This window comes from Manis pentadactyla, chromosome 19 (assembly GCF_030020395.1).
Source record: "Manis pentadactyla isolate mManPen7 chromosome 19, mManPen7.hap1, whole genome shotgun sequence".
Lineage (NCBI taxonomy): Eukaryota > Metazoa > Chordata > Mammalia > Pholidota > Manidae > Manis > Manis pentadactyla.
The window spans coordinates 2,528,844-2,555,188 of record NC_080037.1 but is presented as its reverse complement, the minus strand read 5'-3'; the positions used below and the strand labels follow the sequence as shown (position 1 = coordinate 2,555,188).

At 47.0% G+C, this 26,345-nt stretch overlaps 1 protein-coding gene across 5 annotated transcripts; it reads right to left on the bottom strand.

Moving 5' to 3' along the window:
• Positions 1-6,378: 6,378 nt before the first annotated feature.
• CREG1 (cellular repressor of E1A stimulated genes 1) lies at positions 6,379-25,711 on the bottom strand. Of its 5 annotated transcripts, XM_057494933.1 has the most exons (5): positions 25,318-25,711; positions 22,278-22,397; positions 21,036-21,220; positions 7,719-7,775; positions 6,379-6,676 (listed from the first exon to the last, which is right to left on the bottom strand). In XM_057494933.1, exons 1-5 carry the CDS (start codon positions 25,666-25,668, stop codon positions 6,616-6,618), a joined length of 774 nt encoding a protein of 257 aa, XP_057350916.1. In that variant the 5' UTR covers positions 25,669-25,711; the 3' UTR covers positions 6,379-6,615. The 5 variants fall into 5 exon arrangements, with proteins under 5 accessions (XP_057350916.1, XP_057350917.1, XP_036753342.2 ...); XM_057494934.1 differs by lacking the exon at positions 7,719-7,775 and having other exon boundaries at positions 25,318-25,710; XM_036897447.2 differs by lacking the exons at positions 6,379-6,676; positions 7,719-7,775 and adding an exon at positions 8,605-9,910 and having other exon boundaries at positions 25,318-25,709.
• Between the last annotated feature and the right edge of the window lie 634 nt (positions 25,712-26,345).

Here is a 26,345-nt window from a genome sequence, read left to right as displayed (position 1 = left end):
GTATTGGAAAGAATGTTCTGTATATGTCTAGTATGTCTATTTGATCAGCAGTATTATTCAAGTTCAATGTTTCCTTATTGATTTTCTGTCTGGATGATCTGTCCACTGTTGGAAGTTGGGTACTGAAGTCTCCTACTATTATTTTATTGCTGTCTATTTCTCCCTTCAGATCTGCTAGCATTTGCTTAATATATTTAAGTGCTCTGATGTTGGGGGCATTTGTATTTATGATTGTTGTATCCTCTTGAAGAAACAACCCCTTTATCATTATATAATGATCTTCCTTATCTTTTGTTACAGCTTTTGGCTTGAAAGTATCTTTCATGATGTAAGGGTAACTACTAATAGTCTCTTGATTTCTACTTGCATGGGCTGTCTTTTTCCATCTCTTTACTCAGCCTATATGTGCCCTTAAAACTAAAGTGAGTCTCTTGTAGAAAGATTTATTGGTTGCTGTGATCCTTTGATGGTGTCCTGTTTCCTCGGCTTTTTATGTTCCTTAAGGTCTTGCATCACTGTGTTCGCATTTGAAGTAGCAGTCTCCTCCTCCAGCCTTGGGGAGAGAAAGATCTCCCATCAGCCCTGCTAGGGATTCCGAGGCTTTCTCAAACCTTCTGGGCTCTGCCTGCTCCGTGCTCCTTGCCCCCTCTTGTGGCAGGATTCATAGACTTGCATGCCTTCTCTCGATCTTGTAACATACCCGGCCAAGGTCTGACAGCCTCCTTTCTGACACCTCCCTTTCCTAAGGGTGGTGCTAAAGCTTAGGCTGCTGGTCTGTCCCTGGCCCACAGACTCACGTCAGTTTCCGGTGCACGCCTACTAGCTGCCTGCTCTGCTCGCCCTCCCTGCCACCATCAGGAGTGCACACAGGAAGCCAGGTATGTGGGTGAGGTGAGCAGAGCACTGGGGTGCCTGTGAGCCACGTGGGGGGATCTGCAGGCAAGGCATCCCCAGCAGCTTATGGGCTGGCTTCTTGGTGGGGACCCCAGGACAGTTTGTGGGGTCCCCATCCCCGTAGTGCCCTCAGAGTGTCCTTCCTGCTGCTCTCCCAGCCTCCTTCCACTGCCCGGTCATGGCGCTCCGGGTGGAACGAGGGAGAAACGAGCCACTCTGGCAGATCCTGCAGAGCCGGGGAGGTCGGGGCTCACTCACATGCTCCCGCTTCCCCCCCACAGTGAAAGCCCAGGGCTGAGATCTCTCTTTGCTCTAAGTTGTGCCACCTCAGAGGAGGGATGACGCAGATAAATTCAGTGTTCCCCTTCCCTCTCCAATGAGTGCAAACTCACATTTTTTTGTTCCAATGGTGTGCTGGAACTTCTCTGGAACCTGGACTTCCTATGAGGGGTGCTTGTCTGAGACACTGTTTTCGGGGGCTCCCACGCCATGGCTGAGAGGGGCTAGAGCCAGTTCGTGGGCCTCCTTGGCCAGGAGGGAGCTCAGGATGCCTGTGACCTTCTGACGTATGACCTACAACTTCTGATGCACGGGTGAGAGGCCCCTCCCCAGCCCTTCGGCGCAGTGGATCCCACAGCCACCACAAAGGCACCTTTGTCCACGGACGGATGCCAGATTGTTGCTGTTGAGGGTGGGGCTTGAACAAGGGACCTGTTATTCGGTTATGCTGCTGTCATTTCATCAATTTTGCTTTGAAGAACCAACTGTTCTCCTTTGGTTACAGTTGTGATGAGGCTGTCAGGTAAAGCTAATCAGCTGCTTTTTTGCTGGAATTCAGATCTTAAAAGACTGGAACAAGACCTCGAAACACCCCCTTCTCCTGCTCCTGTTCTTCTCTCCTGATTGGATCCACCCCAGGAACTGCTCATGTTCTGTGGCTCTATGAGCACCGTTCTAATAGATTCCTTTTTGCTTAAGTTATCCAGAGTGGGTTCTGTTGCTTGAAACTAAAGAATCCTAACTTACACATTCGGATTTTTGGAAGTTGTACTAGCTTTCTATTGTTTCATAATACAGACTATCACAAACATAGGGGCTTAAACAACCCAAACGTGTTATCTCACAGTAATGTAGGTCAGAAGTCCAAGCGCAATGCGGCTGGGAGTTCTGTTTTGATTCTTAAAGTGCTGGCAGGGCCTGCAGTTACTTTCTAAGGCTCCAGGTCCTCTTCCAAGGTCTCTGGTTGTTGGCAAAATTTATTTCCTTACAAATAGGGTACTGAGGTCCCTATTTTTCTGCTAACTGTCGGGCAGGGATACGTTCAGTCCTTGCACTTACACCTGCAGTTCCTTGCCATGTAACCCCCATATGTGGCTCACAGTATGGATGCTTGCTTCCCCCCAGGCCACCCGGAGCACATCTCTCTGACTTCTGCAACCTGATTTTATAGGGCTCCCTTGAGTAGGTCGGGCCCACCAAGGATACAGTAACATAATCACAGGAATGTTATCTCATCATATTCACAGGTTTTTTCCCATAATCAAGGAGATTATTCAGGGCATATACACCAGAGTATGGAATTCTTGGAGACCCTCCTAAGATCTTGTCTTCCACAGAAACTCTACTGAAAAGATGTCTCTTCCTTCTTCCTCTTGGAGGATCGGGTATACCTGGCATTCATCTGTCTGATCAGATGGAGGAAGCCAACACGGAGGGGAGCAGAGCAAGAGATATAGACAGACAGGCCGAACTCCAGCTGTATCCACCGAGAACCCAGATCATGCCAAACCTAAAGGCCTGCCTGCCCACAAGCTTTCCATTTCATTAGTCAACAACTTTTTCTTGGAACAATTGACTTTGTTTCTATACCTTTCAGTCAAAATGACCTTGACTATTGCAGATGCTGAAAATGTATGGCCGTTGAAGAAGTGTTTGCAAATTTCACAATTCTGCCTGAGTCTACTTTGTGGGAATTTAAGCTAATGGGCCCCTTCCCCTCAAAAAATTATTTGTCCTTAAGAAAATAAAGCACAAAATTTTGTTTCTTGACACATTAGGGAGGAAAAGCATATGCCTAATTTCCAAACACTTGAAAAGATGGTATAAAGATATAAAAGATTTTTTTAAATGGCAAGAGATGGTAAAAATAAGCTGGGCTGTGGATAAAACTAAAGAGATACTGTGATGAGATTAATTATAACCTATTAATTATTGCTGTTGTTAGCCAAAGACCTTCCACTGGAAAAAGAGCCTTTTCTGCTTTCATGGAAATGCCTTCTATTCGTTCATCACTTTTCACATATATTGTCGTATTTACTCTTCATAACGACGCAGTGAGGTAGTGTCAATATTGGTGCACAGTTTCCGTTTTATAGTTAAGGAAACTGAGATTCAGAAAAACCAGGTAATTTGCCAAAAGCCACAAAACTGGTAAGTGGCTGAATCAGAACTAAAAGTCAGGTTTTCTGGGTGCCCGTCCCTGGTGGTGGAAGAATACGAGCTTTAGAACAGCCAGATGCAGGTTCAAGCTCCAGCCCTGCCATTTATTAACTGGCTGTTTGGTTTTTTTTGAATAAATATTTGAAACCCCTTCTTCCCAAATGGCTAACCATACCCTCTCACTGGATTTCGGAGAATGGATAAAATGATGAACGTTATGTGTTCAGTACAGAAGGTGTGGGGAAGAGCTCGTTCCTTGTTACGTCATTCAGGGGAGGTGATGGTCAGCATCGTCGCCTGGGGAAAGGGCTCCAGAGGGTTGCTAATGTTTGAGGGCAGACGCTGTGTGCAAAATCTTTCTAGGAATGATGGGATCCCAGAATGGGGCATCCATGTCTCTGTGGAGAGGCTGGGAGCTGGAGAGGAGCTGATGATGGCTAGGAGTGGACACGTCTCCGGGGTGTGGAGGGGGCCCCTGCCCCAAGCAGGGCCCTGTGCACGACCTCTTGGAGCCCCACGGTTCCTGAGCCCCACGGTTCCTGAGCCCCAGGTGAGAATTTAGTGCATCTGCCTCGTGTTTCTTGTGAGCCCATGGGTCTGGCTCCAAGGCTGAGGGAGGTGGTGAGATTAGCCTCGGCAGCCCAGTCAGGTTCACTCCTGGGCATCTGAGCCGCGCACCAGCACCCCTGAAATGCATAAGCTTCAAACCACAGGCACCACGTGTCCGAGAGTCCAGTTTATAACTACATGCTGAGCAGTAGGTATTCTTAAAATGCTCCTCACCTTTTCAGACTCTATCAAATGGTCTTCCCCTCAGTGTGGTCCATGGACAGCTGCTACAGGGATGCACAGAGCTGGGACCTGGTCCTAACTTGCTGTGTGACTTTGACCAAATCACTTTCTGTCTCTGGGCCTCTGCATCCTCAGCTACAAGATGAAGGGGCTGAAATTTTAGGTGGAATTTTTTAATTACTTGAGACTGAAAAGCATCCTGAGAAACAAATAGAGATATTGTAGGTTCCCCCATTGGGAAAGCAGCTCTTGGTCCCCTGAGACCTGGTCCAGTGCCCTGCACATACTTGAAGCTCCACCAACATTGATTAGAGTAGTTCTTTATTGGCAGTTGCAATTGAGCATTAAATTAAAAAGGACCTTTCTTCTCTTTCTCTTTAAAAGAAAGAGATGTAAGAACTGAACTAGACTGTCTCCACACGTTGCCTCCTAGCCAGAAATTACACTGAAATATAATCATGCCAGCCTCTCCCATGCCCCCTCCCTCTAGCCCTGCTAGCTGTTGCCCCGCCTCGGTAAGGCCACATCCTGAGCCTGGGATTGCACAGCTCCTGGCCGACGGGCCAGACCAACCAAGGAAGCAGACCGGTGGCTGCCTCACATGCAGGCTTCTACAGGAGGGCGTTAAAAAATGGAAACCACAGGCCCCAAGTGGAGTCACTCGTGCTAAGCCCACATCACCAAACCAAGGGTTAATACCATACCTAATAGCAGTTTCAACTCTCTCCAGGATGTAATCTTAACTGGCCAGTCTGGAATTTTCTGGTGAGCACCAATGAGATCATCTGCCACACAGACCCTTTCCATCTCCCAAAGGAAGATGAGGGGTCCCCTCTTTCCTTGCCTGTCCCACCAGTGCCTGTCAAAGCCTTCCGTCTGATGCCCCAACCGGAGCTCCTTTCTGACCTGATAGATGGGACGCTGCCTGATTCATGAGTCATTCGTGAGTCAATCCTGTGTGTGAATCCCGACTTACCGAGGGGACCTTCTTGCAGATCTTTAAAATCTGTTGAACTGTTACTTTGCACGGGTCTGGCTGTGGGTTTCCAGGGCTCTACCCAGTCTGTGTGGCAGAGGCTGTAGCTTCATTTAGATGGTACATTTGTCATTTGCAAAGGGGAAGGACCGACTGAGCTCGCATGGGGCAGAGCCAGCTGGCAGCTCATGAGTCCTTCCTGAGCCCAGCCTGGCCGGGGGCACTGCTGCCCCCAAGAAGGCCTGTGTCTTCTTGCTCCAGGAACAAGCCTGAGGGGGGACCCACCTCTGGGGAATGCTGGTCAGGGACAGGTGGGTGTCCTTTTCGGTCTCTTAGGACAGTCACCAGCCTAAAAGGTAGTTATAAAACAAAGAAGGGCCCCAAGTCCCAGCAGTACAGCTGGTCTGGCCCCAGGACAGGAGGATTCAACAGATCTTCCTGCTCTGAACACTTTCCCTGAGCAGTTGAGCCTTCCATCTGCATGGGGACCTCTAGCGGCTGTCGTGTCAAAGTATGGTCTCCCGGGCTGCTGGGCCCCTGTGTGGTCCGCCTGACCGCTCGCCAGCTTGGACCGGGACCCCGGGCTTCCCGCCTCTGCTGCTCTGACCTGGTGCACCCCCAGCATGGTGAGGGAGGGTGTCCCTCGATGCACAGCAGAGACCAGTGACTGACACATCAGGTGTGACAGTCTGCAGGGGCAGTACAGAGGAAATGGCTGGTTCTTTGCTCCACCACAGCCTGAGCAGCTCAGCCACGAGGTGGGGGCCTTGGGCTTTCTCAACGGTGACAGAGACTGAATAATGCTAACAGCCTCCGCCCATCCCATGTATGAATCCCGACTTACAGAGGGGACCTTCTTGCAGAGCGCTCGCCCACAGCCGCCCAGCCAAGTTGCTGAGCTGAGATTTGAGTTCAGCCACACAGCTTCAGGAACCCTTTTTCTATTTCACATCACCTGCCCCCAAAGGTGTCAGCGTACCCCCCCATGAAAGCCTGGCCCTAGCATTCCTGTGCCATTCGCCTTCCGTACCAGCAGCATGCCCTCAGAGGACCCGTGAGCCAGCAGCAGGGCTTCGGATCCTTGGTGACAGTGGGTTCCCGGACTGAGCCTGACCTGCTGCTGTGAGAGCTCGCAAGTGCCGCCCCCTGGGGACCCCCTCCCCCAAAGTAAGCCAAGTCACGTGCCCCCCCCTCCGCCCCACCTCTTGGTCTTCTTGCAAGGATTCAATAAAAAGCAGTGTCTGGATGTATTTTATAAAAAAATGATTTAAAAAATCCCATGACAATCATAACATTTATTTTTGAGAAAACCCAACCTGTGGGTCATCAACTGACATTTGAAGGCAAGGAAAGAAAAGCAATTTGCATTTACTGAGTTTTTAGGGCTCGATGCTAATAGGAAGCTAAGAGCTGCCAATGGAAACGACACTGTACCATTTCCACCCTCCAAGTCAGAGCGCTGGGTGAGCACTACGGGCACGGCGTGTGGGAACGCCGCTAACTGATGTGAATTGTCAGGAGCAGTTCAGAGCCTGTATCAGCAGCTTTCGGCTTGGGAATTTCACTGCTGGGACTCTTAAGGGAAAAAAATGGAGATGTAGAAAATACTTAAGGTCTTTCTCTTGTAACAGGAAAAAATTGGAAGTAACTGAAACATTCAAAAATTGGAGGAAGTGGTAACAGCCCTTGTCTTTTGGCTGCCCACTGTCCCTTCAGTATACATAACATCTCCTTTCCTTTTGGGAGGCCTGCTCCCAGATCTTCCCAATCCCTGTGTCTGACCTGTGAGCTGAACCCCCCAACACTGTAGGGAAGAACACGGGACCCGGGCACAGCCAATGAGGACACCCCATTTCCAGACACAGTGATTATTCAGGAGAGGCTCTCCGGGCTGGGAAGGGTGCCTCCTCTTTGCTCTAAGGCTGCTGGCTGCAGCTGAAGCCGACACAACAGGAAGAGAAGCCAGGAGATGAAGACTGAGTTCCACGAAATATTTTCATCACCAAACTTTTTGCTCAAACTACTTTGACTAGGGTTTCTGTCATTAGCAACAGAGAGCTAATCCAGGCCATCATTGCTAGCTGCAATAGATGGAGCTGATGGAATATTCTGCAGCCATTCTAAGCCATGCTTCCGAATGGCTTGTGATGACAACGAGCTTAGGATTGAGTCAGTGAAGCATGATACACAACCGATGGACAGCATGGTCTGAACATTTCACAGAAGCAACGATTGGAAGAAAACACCTCAAAATATCAGTAGCTATGCTGGCTGGAGAGATTATGAATGTTTAAACTTACTTTATTTTCCTTATTTTCCACACAAACATATATCTTACAATAAACACTAAGGAAAAAATTAAGTTCTATTGGTTGACTCATACCTACTGGACTGCAGTTATGATGGCCTTCCTTGATGACAACGTATAGAGCACCTGGTTCTGGACTGACAGTTTGGAATTTCCCTAAAAAATACTGACCTACCAGCTTCACACCAAGTAGAATGTTATTTTTTTTCAGTACTAAAACTGAAAACACACACCATTATAGGAAAGTAGAATCTCCCTTTCAATTAGTGATCTGGCTCCATAAAGGACTTTCTACCCCCCACCACATACCTGCAAGGGACTGGGGCCCGGACAGGAGGCCGAGGAGCTGGGACGCCCGGCCGCGGCCTGGGGAAGACAGAGCTCCAGGCCAATGATCCCCGCCAGGTGCGGCCAGCGGGCCCGGCAGCTCTGCGCTCCTCAGCCGCCGCCTTTCTACTGCTAATTTCCCTTTCTTGGTCAGGGCCTCCCTTGCTCTCCGGGCCAAAGCCAGTCCCAGTATGAAGCTCATTCTCTCGGCTCAAGGCCAGGGCGCGGTCCCTCCTCTGCTGCGGGTGGGCTCAGGGGCGCGCGCGGGGACACAGTGATAAATCTGGGAAAGCAATCAGCAGCAGCAGCTCGAGGCCAGGCTCTGCTTCCCCTCTCGGCCCTGCTGGGCCGCCTTCACCCCAGGGTCATCTCAGCGAGGCCGTCCAGCCCCCACCCGGCCCACGGTGTCACTCTCAGGGCCTTGATCAGCTGGCGGGTCGGAAATCGGCATCCGTGTAACGTGGCCCACAGTGGCCCCTGGTGGCCACTCAGGACACAACAGGGACATAGTCGCCCTCAGAGGATCCGGGGCACCTGCTGTGGGGCAGTGGTTGACTTTCCTCCGTAATCAGATGCATAATATAGGTCTGTCTTTACTTGGTGCCAGATGGTGAGGCCGAGACCCAAGGAAGTGGGTACAGGGGGAGCCCTCAGCCTAAGGGAAGATCCACCAGGGGCTGAATTCTGGCGTGCCCCAAATTTTAGGACATGATGAACAGTTCACCAATGCCGAAGTGTCGAATTACTCGCCTTAAGCTTTGGAACAGCCCGTGGCCGATGGGAGAGCACGCTAGAGTAAAAACAGCCGGTAACAACACAAAGTGTGGGAAGTATTAACATCTGTGTTTAGGAAATGAAGCCAACACGGTTCATTAAAATAATGCTTTTAATTATTGATGCTTTGAATTAAAAACTATTGTACCAAGTTATGTATGAATCATTTTTCTTCAACAAAAGCTGTTTGCTGGATTCCAGACAAGTTCACTTTGTACTCTCAAACACAATGGCTCTTATTCAACTCCCTTCCTCTTAGCCATTTTAAGGAGTCCGTGGCTTGATTACCAACACGCCTCTTTAGAGGATCTTATATCGTCGTCTGAAGTCACGTACATAAGTAATAAAATTAAGCAGTTTGTTCTCTTAAGAAAGGTGATTTTTAAAAAGGGTCATGTCACCTTGCCCCTGATCACCTGACTTGACAGCAAGAGCATTAGGAGCCAGGCAGAGATCGAGAGCAGCCGAGGAAGCCGCCGGTCACCACGGAGAGCAGCCTGCATTAAAGAAGCGGGGCGAGCAGGAGGGCAGAGGGGGTCCTGGCCCTGGCTTAACCCGGCAGAGTTGGGTTAACCCCACTCACAAAAGAACACCAGAAACAACCCCCACACAAAGTTCCCTGTTTCCTTCTATCTCTTTTACAGTCCCACCTGGGGGCAAGAAACAATAAGTAAATGTGCGTATGTGCGCACCGAGTGAGGAAAGCTGACTATACAGGGTCCACTTGGGTCGGGAATCCAATTCAGGGAAGCTTCCACGAACTTTCTTTATTCTAGGTAATTAGCACTTTAGATTTGAAAAGTGGAAAAAAAAAAAGTTCTTCATAAGAAATAGTTTTGCCCTATGTTGGATCAACAATACCAGGCCAGTCAGGCATCAACGGCCTACAAGAAGGAATTTCTATTTGTGTTTCAGCCCCGTTTGTCTTGGTGAGAGTTCCTGGGTGCTGGGACACGGGCCAATCCCATGTCCAGGCTCAGGCGGCAGCCGTGGGGGTGCAGCCCTCTCCCTGGCACCGGGAATTAAGTGGTGTCCGATAAGTAAGGGCTTTCAAATGCCAAAGGCAATCTAAATCTAAATCGGGGACTTGGTCCTCTTGAGGGAACACCACCGAAAAACTACTTGGCATTGATGGGAAAAAAAATGGACTCGATTATAATGAAAGGCATGGCTCTATGAAAATGGCTTCAAAATGTGGGGGAAAAAAATCCAGTGACCACATCTCCCAAGAAACCCAGCAACAGTCTAACTCTACTGTAAACAAGCGAGCAAGCCGGCATGTGAAAGAGAACTGGTGCATTGGGAACATTTCCATGGAGAAACATCACGGCCGCCCAGTCTGAGCCGTCCTAAGCACGTCACACGGGTGGGGGGGGGTCAGTCACCATATCCCGCTTCACCTATACAGGGAAGAGAAGGCAAGAAGAATACCTCATTAAGCTGAGTGACACATCTTACTAGTTAATTCATTCTAGGGAAGGACTAGAGAAACTTCGGGTCCAAAAGTTTAAGACTGAGTTAATTCCAGCCACTTTACTGCCCTGAAGGGCTGATTTTGTTAGAATGCAGACTCCTGGGTTCTGGTTCACCAGGGTCAGAGCTGGGCCTGGGAACCTGCATCTAGCCAGCATCCCTCCTCTCTAAGCATGCTACTGACGCTTCAGCAAACGCAGCCGGGATGCTGCACTCATCATGGCTGTGTATCTGAGGGCTTAAAAGACTAATATAGTTGAGAACCTTAGGGCAAAGGGGCAGCCGTCAACCAGTGCCTGATGATATGAGTCCAGCTGGGGAGGTGGCCCTGGCAGCGGCTGTCAGGAGACCCACCTCCCGGTGAGGGGACCGGGCAAGTTTGTAATCCATGGCCTCTCATGCCCGTCATTGCTGGGGGCACGGGGGCACCAGAGGAGGGCGATGGGGCCTGGTATAAACACCCTGCGGCTCAGACTTAACAGTGACAAGAGGAGCTGCTCATCCCGACGAGACCTGCTTGCCCAGGGATGTCAGCAAAGAGTCCGTGTGAACGTTTAAGGCTTCCACCTGCTGTGAGACCCAAGGTCCAGGGAGACGAGCCACCTTCAGCCAGCCCCACATCAGCCCACCAGGTGGCGCCTGTGCTTCCCCAAAGATCCCCCATCTGAGATCGGCGGTTTTCAGGAGCGGATGATTTTTCGGTACCTGGAGAGGTAACATCCCCCTACACTGACCGGGCAGGCCAACCAAGGTGGCTGCCATTTGGGCAAGTTCCGGAATGCCTATGAGGCCCTGGGCAGTGTTTCCCCCAGGATGGGCCAGCCCTCGGCCCTTATGGATATTGTTGTGTGCTGGTGGCACCCCGGGCAGGTGGGATGGTGGGGAGGGCCCACCGCCGGCTCTGAAATGAACAGTCAGTAGTGAGGCCCATCCAGAGCGGTCACCTTTAAGGCACTGCCCATGGCCAGGATCCTGGTGTCCCACCCCAGAGGGGTCGTGTCCGGCTCTAGTCTGTGCTCCTCCCCTCGAAAGAGGAGTGAAACGCTCCCTCTCATCTCTGAGCTGCAGAGAAGGCTCATTTGTCTGGGTAATAAAGTGGGAACCTCACATTTATCATTTTTACTTCATTAATTCAGTATGCAGACTTTTGGGAAAACATTTTTAGTTTGTTATTAAAGCAAGCATTGCCCTTGGACATGTTATTTATACAAAGATAACTGTACTTGAGAGATTGTTATGTCCTGTGAAAGTAAACTTTGACCTGGAATAGGCTGTAATCGCTGCCTCTCCATTCCCACACGCTGAGATGGCTTGCCAGTCCGGGAGAGGATGACTGGGCCGTGCTCTTCTCCTGCGTGCCCAGAAGCAAAATATACTGTGGACTCCTTATTCAAACAAAGGAGTTGAGAACCTTGTCTCAAACTATTGGCTTGACAAGTAGCCAGTATTTACTTACACCTGTTCTGTGCCCTGTTTGCACCATCCTAGACCCTGTTTGGCATAACAAATAAAAATAAAACCTGAGCTTTGTGAAGAAATTTACAATCATGGTGGGAAGCCAGCAGCTCAGCGTGGAACTGTTGTCCAGCCAAACACAGAAGGAGTAAATGCCAGGAATGTAAGTGTCCGTGAGCCACAACCTCCGAGTCTAAGTCTCACTGCTGGAATTTCCACCGACAGCAGTCGGGCAGTACAAGGAGGAAGTGCATCGCGGATGACACTGATTAGGAGCCGGTGGCTACCAGGGAGGCAGCCACAGGGACAGAGGGCGCTGGGTCCGGAACGTGGAGGTCTGAACCCCAGCACCACCACGCACTGGCTGGGAAGCTTTAGACGAGGTTCTTACTTTTCTGTGCATCTGCTCTCCATGGGGAGAAGTGGCCTAATTCATGGGGCTGTCACGGGAATCCGAGGAGTCAGCATGTGCGAAGCATACAGACAGCAACAGCGCTCGCTGAGCCCCAGGGGCTGTTAGAGTCAGGACAGACCCGCGGCCCTGAGGACGTCAGACACGCCAGCAACCTGCGCCCCTGGGAGAAGTGCTGGGATTCCTTCCTTGAACCCTGACCTAAGTTCAAAGAATCCAATCCCACCCTTCTTCCCTGCCCTCCTCGCCTTCTCAGGTTGTATTCCCCTCCTTCATTCTCTCCATGGCTCCTCTGGTGCCCACCTCCTGCCCTCTGAGCGCCCACTTCCCGGCACATGAGCCGTACCGCCCCACAGGCACTCACAGGACTGGGCAGATGGGGACAGGCCACGTGCTCAGACTTGGGCACGGGCCATCACGGTACAGAGGCACCCAAGTCCGATCCTCATGAGAAAATACCATCATTGAGGGGCCCATGAGAATAGCCTTCAAATGGGGTCCCAACCTGGTGCCCAAGCCAGTAGACTGAGTTGAGGGATACCTGTGAACTTGGATGGAAAACATATTATCATTTTCATTATGCTCTAACCAAAATGTATCTTTTCTTCAATGATGAATGCAGGTAACACACCACTGTGGTGACAGTGTATCTGTGACTGTCACCAACAGAAACACAGAAGCCACAGATACTTTCATATGTTAGAATTGTTGCAGATGTTTTAAAATACTGTTTTGGTCCTCACTGCTAGATCCTACTGCTTAATGTGTTCATTAAAAAGCCAACATATTACTATAACACACATTTGAAAAATACCTTTATAAATGTATTTCAAAACAGTTCATTTTCTTTGTAATGCCACGTTGTTTATGCATTTAAAAAATAGTATTCTGGGAAGATGGCGGCGTGAGTAGAGCAGCGGAAATCTCCTCCCAAAACAACATATATCTATGAAAATATAACAAAGACAACCCTTCCCAGAATAAAGACCAGAGGACACAGGACAATATCCAGACCACATCCGCACCTGAGAGAACCCAGCGCCTCGCGAAGGGGGTGAGATACAAGCCCCGGCCCCGCGGGAGCCGAGCGCCCCTCCCCCCAGCTCCCGGCGGGAGAAGAGCAGGCAGAGCGGGAGGGAGACGGAGCCCAGGACTGCCGAGCACCCAGCCCCCGCCATCCGGGCCAGAGTGCAGGGCCCTCGATACTGGGAAAACAGGGCAGCAAGAACAGTGAGCAGGCACTGGAGGCTGGGCGACAGAGGACATAAGAAAAGCGCGCGACCATTTTTTTTTTTTTTTTTTGCTTTTTTGCTGCTTTGTTTTGGCGAGCGCTTTTTGGAAGTCTTAAAGGGACAGGGACCCCAATATTAGGGAAACAGGGCAGAAAGACCGGTGAGCAGAGGCCTGAGGCTGGCACCGGAGAATAAAGAAAAACGAACGACCACCTTTTTTTTTTTTAATTAAAATTTTTTTTTTTTTATTAAAAAAATTTTTTTTTCTTGTTTTTTTTTTTGTGGTCGTTGTTTTGTTTTGGCGGGTGCTTTTTGGAAGTCTTAAAGGGGCAGGGCGGGCCACTTAATCCAGAGGTAGGGAATCCGGGATCTCTGGGCACCCTAACCCCTGGGCTGCAGGGAGCAGGGAGGCCCCTTACGGAGATAAATAGCCTCCCAGCAGCTCCTGCTCCAACGCGACTCCACCATTTTGGAGCAGCTGCCCGAGCCAGGCCACGCCCACAGCAACAGCGGAGATTAACTCCATAGCAGCCGGGCAGGAAGCAGAAGCCCTGTCTGCGCGCAGCTGCGCAGCACAAGCCACTAGAGGCCGCTGTTCTCCCAGGAGAGGAGGGCCACAAACCAACAAGAAAGGAAGTCCTTCCAGCCGTCACTCGTCCCAGTTCTGCAGACTATTCCTATCACCATGAAAAGGCAAAGCTACAGGCAGACAAAGATCACAGAGACAACACCAGAGAAGGAGACAGACCTAACCAGTCTTCCTGACAAAGAATTCAAAATAAGAATCATAAACATGCTGACAGAGATGCAGAGAAACACGCAAGAAAAATGGGATGAAGTCCGGAAAGAGATCACAGATGCCAGAAAGGAGATCGCAGAAATGAAACAAACTCTGGAAGGGTTTATAAGCAGAATGGATAGAATGTAAGAGGCCATTGATGGAATTGAAATCAGAGAACAGGAACGCATAGAAGCTGACATAGAGAGAGACAAAAGGATCTCCAGGAATGAAACAATATTAAGAGAACTGTGTGACCAATCTAAAAGGAGCAATATCCGTATTATAGGGGTCCCAGAAGAAGAAGAGAGAGGAAAAGAGATGGAAAGTATCTTAGAAGAAATAATTGCTGAAAACTTCCCCACACTGGGGGAGGAAGTAATCAAACAGACCACGGAAATACACAGAACCCCCAACAGAAAGGATCCAAGAAGGGCAACACCAAGACACATAATAATTAAAATGGCAAAGATCAAGGACAAGGAAAGAGTGTTAAAGGCAGCTAGAGAGAAAAAGGTCACCTATAAAGGGAAACCCATCAGGCTAACGTCAGATTTCTCAACAGAAACCCTACAGGCCAGAAGAGAATGGCATGATATATTTAATACAATGAAACAGAAGGGCCTTGAACCAAGGATACTGTATCCAGCACGACTATCATTCAAATATGACGGTGGGATTAAACAATTCCCAGACAAACAAAAGCTGAGGGAATTTGCTTTCCACAAACCACCTCTACAGAACATCTTACAGGGACTGCTCTAGATGGGAGCACTCCTAGAAAGAGCACAGCACAAAACACCCAACATATGAAGAATCGAGGAGGAGGAACAAGAAGGGAGAGAAGAAAAGAATCTCCAGACAGTGTATATAACAGCTCAATAAGCGAGCTAAGTTAGGCAGTAAGATACTAAAGAGGCTAACCTTGAACCTTTGGTAACCACGAATTTAAAGCCTGCAATGGCAGTAAGTACATATCTTTCAATAGTCACCCTAAATGTTAATGGGTTGAATGCACCAATCAAAAGACACAGAGTAACAGAATGGATAAAAAAGCAAGATCCATCCATATGCTGCTTACAAGAAACTCACCTCAAACCCAAAGACATGTACAGACTAAAAGTCAAGGGATGGAAAAACATATTTCAAGCAAACAACAGTGAGAAGAAAGCAGGGGTTGCAGTACTAATATCAGACAAAATAGACTTCAAAACAAAGAAAGTAACAAGAGATAAAGAAGGACACTACATAATGATAAAGGGCTCAGTCAAACAAGAGGATATAACCATTCTAAATATATATGCACCCAACACAGGAGCACCAGCATATGTGAAACAAATACTAACAGAACTAAAGGGGGATATAGACTGCAATGCATTCATTCTAGGAGACTTCAACACACCACTCACCCCAAAGGATAGATCCACTGGGCAGAAAATAAGTAAGGACACGGAAGCACTGAACAACACAGTAGAGCAGATGGACCTAATAGACATCTATAGAACTCTACATCCAAAAGCAGCGGGATATACATTCTTCTCAAGTGCACATGGAACATTCTCCAGAATAGACCACATACTAGGACACAAAAAGAGCCTCAGAAAATTCCAAAAGATTGAAATCCTACCAACCAACTTTTCAGACCACAAAGGCATAAAACTAGAAATAAACTGTACAAAGAAAGCAAAGAGGCTCACGAACACATGGAGGCTTAACAACACGCTCCTAAATAATCAATGGATCAATGACCAAATCAAAATGGAGATCCAGCTATATATGGAAACAAATGACAACAACAACACTAAGCCCCAACTTCTGTGGGACACAGCAAAAGCAGTCTTAAGAGGAAAGTATATAGCAATCCAAGCATATTTAAAAAAGGAAGAGCAATCCCAAATGAATGGTCTAATGTCACAATTATCGAAATTGGAAAAAGAAGAACAGATGAGGCCTAAGGTCAGCAGAAGGAGGGACATAATAAAGATCAGAGAAGAAATAAATAAAATTGAGAAGAATAAAACAATAGCAAAAATCAATGAAACCAAGAGCTGGTTCTTCGAGAAAATAAACAAAATAGATAAGCCTCTAGCCAGACTTATTAAGAAGAAAAGAGAGTCAACACAAATCAACAGTATCAGAAACGAGAAAGGAAAAATCACGACGGACCCCACGGAAATGCAAAGAATTATTGGAGAATACTATGAAAACCTATATGCTAACAAGCTGGGAAACCTAGGAGAAATGGACAACTTCCTAGAAAAATATAACCTTCCAAGATTGACCCAGGAAGAAACAGAAAATCTAAACAGACCAATTACCAGCAACGAAATTGAAGAGGTAATCAAAAAACTTCCAAAGAACAAAACCCCCGGGCCAGATGGATTTACCTCGGAATTTTATCAGACATACAGGGAAGACATAATACCCATTCTCCTTAAAGTTTTCCAAAAAATAGAGGAGGAGGGGATACTCCCAAACTCATTCTATGAAGCTAACATCACCCTAATACCAAAACCAGGCAAAGACCCCACCAAAAAAGAAAACTACAGACCAATATCCCTGATGAACGTAGATGCAAAAATACTCAACAAAATATTAGCAAACCGAATTCAAAAATACATCAAAAGGATCATACACCATGACCAAGTGGGATTCATTCCAGGGATGCAAGGATGGTACAACATTCGAAAGTCCATCAACATCATCCACCACATCAACAAAAAGAAAGACAAAAACCACATGATCATCTCCATAGATGCTGAAAAAGCATTTGACAAAGTTCAACATCCATTCATGTTAAAAACTCTCAGCAAAATGGGAATAGAGGGCAAGTACCTCAACATAATAAAGGCCATCTATGATAAACCCACAGCCAACATTATATTGAACAGCGAGAAGCTGAAAGCATTTCCTCTGAGATCGGGAACTAGACAGGGATGCCCACTCTCTCCACTGTTATTTAACATAGTACTGGAGGTCCTAGCCACGGCAATCAGACAAAATAAAGAAATACAAGGAATCCAGATTGGTAAAGAAGAAGTTAAACTGTCACTATTTGCAGATGACATGATACTGTACATAAAAAACCCTAAAGACTCCACCCCAAAACTACTAGAACTGATATCGGAATACAGCAAAGTTGCAGGATACAAAATCAACACACAGAAATCTGTGGCTTTCCTATATACTAACAATGAACCAACAGAAAGAGAAATCAGGAAAACAACTCCATTCACAATTGCATCAAAAAAAAATAAAATACCTAGGAATAAACCTAACCAAAGAAGTGAAAGACTTATACTCTGAAAACTACAAGTCACTCTTAAGAGAAATTAAAGGGGACACTAACAGATGGAAACTCATCCCATGCTCGTGGCTAGGAAGAATTAATATCATCAAAATGGCCATCCTGCCCAAAGCAATATACAGATTTGATGCAATCCCTATGAAACTACCAGCAACATTCTTCAATGAACTGGAACAAATAATTCAAAAATTCATATGGAAACACCAAAGACCCCGAATAGCCAAAGCAATCCTGAGAAAGAAGAATAAAGTAGGGGGGATCTCACTCCCCAATTTCAAGCTCTACTATAAAGCCATAGTAATCAAGACAATTTGGTACTGGCACAAGAACAGAGCCACAGACCAATGGAACAGACTAGAGAATCCAGACATTAACCCAGACATATATGGTCAATTAATATTTGATAAAGGAGCCATGGACATACAATGGCGAAATGACAGTCTCTTCAACAGGTGGTGCTGGCAAAACTGGACAGCTACATGTAGGAGAATGAAACTGGACCATTGTCTAACCCCATATACAAAAGTAAACTCAAAATGGATCAAAGACCTGAATGTAAGCCATGAAACCATTAAACTCTTGGAAGAAAACATAGGCGAAAACCTCTTAGACATAAACATGAGTGACCTCTTCTTGAACATATCTCCCCGGGCAAGGAAAACAACAGCAAAAATGAGTAAGTGGGACTATATTAAGCTGAAAAGCTTCTGTACAGCAAAAGACACCATCAGTAGAACAAAAAGGATCCCTACAGTATGGGAGAATATATTTGAAAATGACAGATCCGATAAAGGCTTGACGTCCAGAATATATAAAGAGCTCACACGCCTCAACAAACAAAAAACAAATAACCCAATTAAAAAATGGGCAGAGGAACTGAACAGACAGTTCTCCAAAAAAGAAATACAGATGGCCAACAGACACATGAAAAGATGCTCCACATCGCTAGTTATCAGAGAAATGCACATTAAAACTACAATGAGGTATCACCTCACACCAGTAAGGATGGCTGCCATCCAAAAGACAAACAACAACAAATGTTGGCGAGGCTGTGGAGAAAGGGGAACCCTCCTACACTGCTGGTGGGAATGTAAGTTAGTTCAACCATTGTGGAAAGCAGTATGGAGGTACATCAAAATGCTCAAAACAGACTTATCATTTGACCCAGGAATTGCACTCCTAGGAATTTACCCTAAGAATGCAGCAATCAAGTATGAGAAAGATCAGTGCACCCCTATGTTTATCGCAGCACTATTTACAATAGCCAAGAATTGGAAGCAACCTAAATGTCCATCGATAGATGAATGGATAAAGAAGATGTGGTACATATACACAATGGAATACTACTCAGCCATAAGAAAAGGGCAAATCCAACCATTTGCAGCAACATGGATGGAGCTGGAGGGTATTATGCTCAGTGAAACAAGCCAAGCGGAGAAAGAGAAATACCAAATGATTTCACTTATCTGTGGAATATAAGAACAAAGGAAAAACTGAAGGAACAAAACAGCAGCAGAATCACAGAACTCAAGAATGGACTAACAGGTACCAAAGGGAAAGGGACTGGGGAGGATGGGTGGGTAGGGAGGGATAAGGGGGGGAGAAGTAGGGGGGTATTAAGATTAACATGCAAGGGGGGGTAGGAGAAAAGGGAGGGCTGTACAACACAGAGAAGGCAAGTAGTGATTCTACAACATTTTGCTATGCTGATGGACAGTGACTGTAAAGGGGTTTATAGGGGAGACCTGGTATAGGGGAGAGCCTAGTAAACATAATATTCGTCATGTAAGTGTAGATTAGTGATAGCAAAAAAAAAAAAAAAAAAAAGGGCAGTTCCTGTGTGGTAACCTCCAACGAGTTCTACACAAGGGTATAAAGGGCATATAAAAGTGTAGGCAAAGGGTCTGTTTGTGTTTATACAGAGGATCAAAGCCTAATTGGGCTACCCTGAAAATGAACTAAGATACGATATGAAAAAGAACTTCCAACATCTGCACCCTCTGGAAGACTCATGCCAGAAGATGATCATCAAAAAACCCCAACAAAGATCCACGCAGTGCTACAGCTGTAGATGCACTCATCCCACCAGTTCCTGGACCTGCCATGGGAATGAGGAAGGAGATATCTAAGCTGGCCTGTGCATACAGTAAAACAACAAAATTGGACTGGATCTATACTGTTGGAACTCAACCAAGAATTTGGAGAAGTGCAAATTGTAGCGCTCCAAAGTCTTACAACTACAAACTATTTATTGTTAAAAGAACATATGGCATGTGAACAGTCCCCAGGAATGGGTTGTTTTAATTTGTCTGATTTCTCTCAGACTGTTCAAGTTCATTTGGACAATATCCACCATATCATAGATAAGTTTTCACAAATGCCTAAGGTGCCTAACTGGTTTTCTTGGTTTCACTGCAGATGGCTCGTAATTACAGATATGCTTTGGTTATGTAACTATACTCCTATTATGTTAATGTGTGTGTGCAATTTAAGTAGTAGCTTAAAACCTATACATGCTGAAGTTACTCTACAAGAAGATATATCAAAGAAATAATCAATCTTCCCATGTTTTCTTCCGCCTGCTACTTCTATAGCTTTTCTTCTTCCTTCCTAATTACAACCCTTAAATAGAATTCGTGCCTCATATCAAATTTACCGAGTATCATAATTCTTCCAAGTGGTAAAGATACCTCAAGACAAATGCTGGGCATAGAAGCCACAGGGCATAAATATGCAAAGAAGTAAAAAGCTAACTTTTTCAAACAATAAGGCTTCTCTCTCACTTACCAACTTCACATTTCCCTGTATGGCCCCGGAAGATGACTGGTTAGCCAGAGACGGGTAAGATTCCTCAAGGGAGGAACAACCTAAGACAGGCACAGTCGCAGGGGGGCCATCAGGTGAGAAATTGGGGATCAACAGAGGTGAGGCTTAGAACCTCACCCCCCCGTTCTGAGAGAAATCTTCTGCATACGTGGATGTTTTATTGCCCTGGTCTAGCTTGGATTAACACATAGTCTACAGGCACACACCTGATCATCTACATGTGCTCTCTTACAACACTAAACTATGTTTTCTACCTTTATCTTGTATCTACCTACCACTTCAGCATTTTATTAAAAATAATAATAATAAAGAGAGAAATGTGGTATCCACATATAAATCAAGTATAAAAACCAAATGAGTATTCATATTTTAACTGACTGTTTATAGTTCATAATGCATGAGCAAAACCGAAAGTTTCTGTGATGACTGCCCTTGTACTGTTCACTATGTAACTTATTCATTATGTAAGAATTTGTTCTACATGTAAAAACTTGTTTGTTATGCCTCAGAAGATTGGAGACTGACAAAAATTAGGCTTGGGGTGGAATAATGATTGTGCATTGAGCATTGACTCCCCTATACAGAATTTTATTGTCGTTAACAACCATTTGATCAATAAATATGAGAGATGCCCTCACAAAAAAAAAAAAAAAAAAAAAAAGGACAGACTTCCAATGGTAAAATAAATTAGTAACCGGGATGTAAGGTATAGCATAAGGAATATAGTCAAGATATTGTAACAGCCTGGTAGGGTGATAGCTGGAACCTAGAATTATGTATATAAATGTTCTACCACTGTGTTGTACACTTGAAACTCATGTAATGTAATACTGTGTGTCAACTACCCTTCAATAAAAAATAATTATTAAAAAAAAAAAAAAAAATAGTATTCTGAGCGGGGGTCACAGGCTTCACCAGCTTGCCAAGGGTGCCCCTGGTCCGTGATTTGGGGAAGACCCCCTGCTTTAGAAGGTTAAGACCACTTACCTTTAGAAGGTAAGGGCTACAATGCTAGAAAGATGAATGACGTACAAATACTTACTGAAATGTGACATTGTAATATTCCTCAGGCGTCACTATTTTTGGCCCACCAAAGTAGTCCAAGACCCAGATATTGGTTATATTCAACTTAGCAAAGAACCACTTATGGCTAGGCGGCCAGGTCTTCATCTCAGGGTGTCGAATGAATAATGAATGCTTTGCAAAGTCCACTTCTGTTTCATTCACCTAAAGGACGAATGTGAAATAGTCTCATAACAGTGACATGCTCTCATCTGTTACGAATGCATAATGCTAGCATTCTACAAGGCTTAAAGAGTTTATTTCATTATAAACCCTGATCTTAAATCTAAGGAATCAAGAGAAAATAAAGGAGGTCTGAAGCAGGGAAGAGAAGAACGGTACTGGTGATAACAGGTGTAATGAGGCAGGAAATCTCCACCGGTCCCAATTTCCACTGCTGAACGGTAATTCTGGGCTGTCAGAGTAACTGGCACAAGGTACCAAAATAAATGTTACTGGTGCTTATGCCACATAACATTAGCATGTTTATCCCATACAAGCTCATGTTAAACGCGTGTACACGAAGGACAAGAATCTTCAGAAGCAGCACCGTGGAACCCCAGACCACCTGCCACCCCCACCACTTCTCCTGCCAGTGAAACACAGCTTCAGAGATGTGTCCACACAGAATTTCCAGACCACAAATAAAACTTGTCTGAGTTCATCATCACTGACATGGTCAAAAAGCAAATCTGCTAGCTTGGCAATCAGACCAGGGTTCATGACACCCTGCCCTCTGCCCCCCGCGGTTTTATTTAAATTCTTTCCTCCAGCACTCAGCCCAAACTCTAAACCCGCTCCCAGTATTTAGCAATGAGTTACTCCCCTTTCAGCCTTCGTGTGCCCTCTGCTCTGTGCTACTGTTCAAATATGGAGAAGATGGAATCCAAACATGGGGAATATTGTTCAGTGTACAACACGGTTGGGAGCAGTGAGCCTGGCTGGGATGTTCCTTACACAGGAGCTTAATAGCGGTTACATCTGTTTGGCTTCAAAAATAAGTAATTAAAAAAAATTGAACATAGTATAAATATCTCATTGAACACCTATATGAAAGCAACTGATTAAAACCCTTAGTTTTCATGAAATTACTTATTAGAACATATTTCTAACTCTCAATCACCAATTGATTTTATTGTATTTTCAAAATATCTGTTCTTTCACTGTTAATAAGATGATGCACTTCTAAAACCAGTCTCTGTTCTGGTGGGTAACTACCTACCTTGGTAACAGCTCCTGACAGTATTATGTGAGCACACAGGGGACTCTGGGGGTCAAATCCGTGTTTCCTGCAAAAGTTAGTCTGTGCCAAGGACATCGTCAGCGTAGCATGTGGATTCTCCTGCAGAGAGAATGAAGACCCTCTCATGTGACACATCTCCCTGGAGAGGGAAGGAATTTCACAAGTCGCATGCACACCGTCCCCAGAGCTAGACCGTTGGTCCATGAAACAATGAATTGTAACACACCACCTTCCACCTGGGAAAATCACTCCCTGGATAGAAATGGATCTTGACCCTCTCCCCAAAAAAAGGGGGGAGGGAAAGCTTCATGTTTAAAATTAAGTGATTAAGTAAGAATTATTTTAACACTCTTTCTCCTTAAACTCTCATCCCTATTTACCAGGGGAATTATAATTACAGTACCCAACACAAGGCCGAGTCACTGAAGATCGAAAGGAACAAACTCTACTATGAAAACTCGCATATGAAAACGGCACTGTTGCTCAACTAGCTTGATTATCATTTAAGCCAGAAAGGCGCTGAGTCATGCTTCCTTGGCTATCTCAGGCTAGCAGAATCCCCGCCCGCGCATGCTTTCAAAACTGGAGAGGTTGCTCATTCCTGCTCTAGCAACAAGAGGAGAATTCTTAGATTCAAAAAGTGAGACAAGCAAAATTTCTAAGTCTTTCTTAGTCATCAATCAGCTCCATGAAAGGTACTGTTGACAGATTACAGCAAAATTCACACATCGCATTTAGTGTTTTAAACCCCCAAGTGTCTTTCTTGTGTAGGGAATTTTGCCATGTCCTAGTGACCTATCAAAATAGTGAGTCATAAAGAGATCTTGAAATCATTTAGCCAAATATTTGCTGCTTATAAACCATTATTTAGGCAAGGCACTCTAGGAGACCAAATGAGGGTGGGGAAGTTGGGGGGTGTGGGGGACGCATACAGAGGTCTCTCCCTTCTCTGTGAGTTTATAATGTGGTTGCAAAGTCAGACATACAAATTTAATTAATACTAAACAAAGACCCAGAAGGAGTCAAAGGCAATATGTAACTAATTGTTAAGTGCATAGTATGGTTCAGTGTGTTCCAAGTTCACTGTTAGATGTTAGCATAGCCTGGAGTTACACAGAAACCACAGTGAGCCTTCTAAGATACTCAGAATCAGGATAGCAGGGGCATGTGTGTGAATGAGTGAATTAAAGGTAAAGGGGATGATAACAGCAAAAACAGAGAACTGGGAAGTGTGAGGCATGACTGCAAACAATGAGAAGCCCAATTTGCCTGAAGGAGAGGCTTCCTGAGAGGAGGGGCTGGGGACGGGATAGGGGGAGTGGGGGGTGGCTTAACTCCAAGCTAAGGAGTCAGACCGTATTTTGAAGGCTGCCGTTTGTTAGGGCCTTCCAAGAACCACCTGCCTGGAGAGCTTATCAAATGCTGACTTCGGGCCTCTATTCACAACCCAGGCATCTGCATTTTTAACAACTCCCCCAGGTAAGTCTTACGCAGCTCTGGGAAGCTAGATGTTATTAAGCGTTCTGGGCAGAGGGCAATGTTGAGTGGTATCTGGTTCGTGTAAATATGGCGGGCAGGGTGGACAGGAGCAAAGAGAAGACACAGGGCAAAAGGAGGAAAGTAGGAGGTATAAGCCCACCTTGACTGGGTGATTGACAGAATCTGAGTCAGACTAATTCTGATGTGGCCACACCTTGTCACTGCCATCACTGAGACCTGAAATCCTGAGAATGTTCCTTGCCACTGTTGAGACGGCAGAGACCTGGGCTGGGGGTTCTACCTGGCAGCCATTCGCTGGCTGGTCACTGGGAGTCCCTGCACCTGAGTCTTAATTTCCTCATTCCTACAACGGGGATGACAATATCAGCACAAGCTTAAATATAATCACGTACAGCGATAGGTCTGGAACTCCCCCTCCCCAGTTAGAAGCATCAGGGAGGGATGGGGTGGGTTGTTTTTTAATAAAATGTATTTTTAATAAAATGCCTGAGCATTGCATTTTCCCAGTGACTGTATTTGCCAAGGCCAAGCCTCACTGATGGAGTAGAATGGGCTCGCTTTGAGCAAAGGCCCAAGGGAGTGGGGGGGCTTGGGAGTAAGAAAATGGTGAACAGGGTACAGGAACCTTGGCTAACGAAGGCAGCAGCTCCTGTTTTTGCTTAGAGAACGCATGCCTTCAGGGCCACAGATCTTCCAATTTTTCAAGAAGTCAGAAATTTAGATTTTTAATCGAAATCCCCGTGTTTGAATGCTGGTAACTACAGCAGTTCAGAGTTATTAAAAACAAAACAGAACTCTGTGTGGGCCAGAGAAAACCGGTCTGTGGGACACAGTCAGCTCATGCGTCACTAGTCTGTGTCCTGTGTTTTGAAGACATAGGAGCCTGGGGTGAAATTCCAGTTTGGCCACTGACTTTGGGCAAGTGACCTATGCCTCCAGTTCTTTCTCCACAGAGTGAGGGTAGTACGCCCTGCTCAAAGGGTTATTAAAAGAGACGCTGAACGGCAAGTGAAGGGAAGCCTGGCACATGTAGGTCTTAATCAAATATCAGGTTATTTAATCTTCTTTATCAACAATGTTGCCCTTTTCTAGTTAACCTCAAATCTGGGATCTCTGTCACCGAATCAGACTCCACTCCTGGACTGCGCATGGCTCAGTCTCTCGGACTGCAAGTCTGTGACGCCACTCCCGGGACAGCACGGATCCGCCAGGTTGGGGAGCCGGCCCTGCCCCCAGGGTGGCAAAGGGTAAAGCCACAGACCTCACATCAGTTCTGCTCCCTACCTGGGAGGCCGATGTGCAGAAGCCTACACCAATCATCAGTCAGAATTGCCGTCCATTAGCTGCTTGCTGCCGAAGGGAAAATTAATTCAGAAGGAGGGTGAGAAAAAGAAAACCCCAAAGCCACGTCCACAAAGTGCCTGACTTCCCCAAATCTCTCAGCCTGGAAAACGCGTGCGAAGGGCGCCACACAGCTGGGGGGAGAGGGCTCCCCACGCGTCCCAGGGCCCGCGCTCACCTGCAGGTGGCCCGCGGACTGCTGCAGCGGGCTCAGGTACAGGTAGGGCACGCCGCGGCCCGCGCCCGGGGGCCCGTCGCTGAGCGACAGCACGTCGGCGAAGGGCCGGCCGCGCACCGCCGCCTCCGTAGAGATGGTGGCCAGCGCGCCCCAGTCGCAGACGTGCGCCACGAAGCGGGCGACGAGCGCCGCGTCCTCGCGGGGCGGCAGAGGCGGCATCTTCGCCGGGCCGCCCCAGTCCCCGTGGCCCCGGCCGCCGCGGCCCCGAGCCGGTGCCACCAGCAGCGCGCCCAGCAGCGCCAGTAGGGCGGCGAGCAGCGCGCGCGCGGACCCGCGGGCTCCGCCGGCCATGGCGACAACAACACGAGTTCAAGCCCAAGCCGGCAGCGCTTTTCTGTAGGGAATCCTGGCCCCGCCCCTCCGGGGGACCAATCGGGGCGTGGAGAGGCGTGGCCTTGTGCGCGCCCGATGGAGACCTCCCCCTCCGAGGGCCAATCGGGCCGTGGATGGGCGGGGCCTTGCGCGCCGCCTGTGGAGGCCCGCCCCGCCCCTGGCCCCGCCTTCCCGCCCAGGCCAGTCCCTGGCCATCTGCGAGGCCTTCCTCCGTGGCTGCGAGCGACAGCCCTGTTTATTTCTCTTTTGCAATCCTCGCTCTTTAGTAACCACACCTATTTGTCGGGTGACTTGTTAATCGCCTGCGTGCTAGAGTGTAAGTTGTAGGGGAGCAGGAATGCTGTCTTGTCCACCTCCGCAGCCCCAGTGCACAGAGTAGTCAGTAAATATCTACTGAACGGCTGCCTGAATTAATAATACCGATGGAATTATTTGCACACAGAGCCTTATGAGATCAGCAGTAGGAAGTGAGATTGACTAAGTGGGACACTCGAGAAAAGCAATGGAGCGCTTCAGCTCTGAATTAGGAAGCCCTTCCCATTGGAGTGCTGGGGGAATCTCTCAGCCAGAAGGCGCTGGATCCGCATCCAGACCTGGGCTTCGCGCCTGGTCTTCCTGTTTCTCTTTGAACAGCC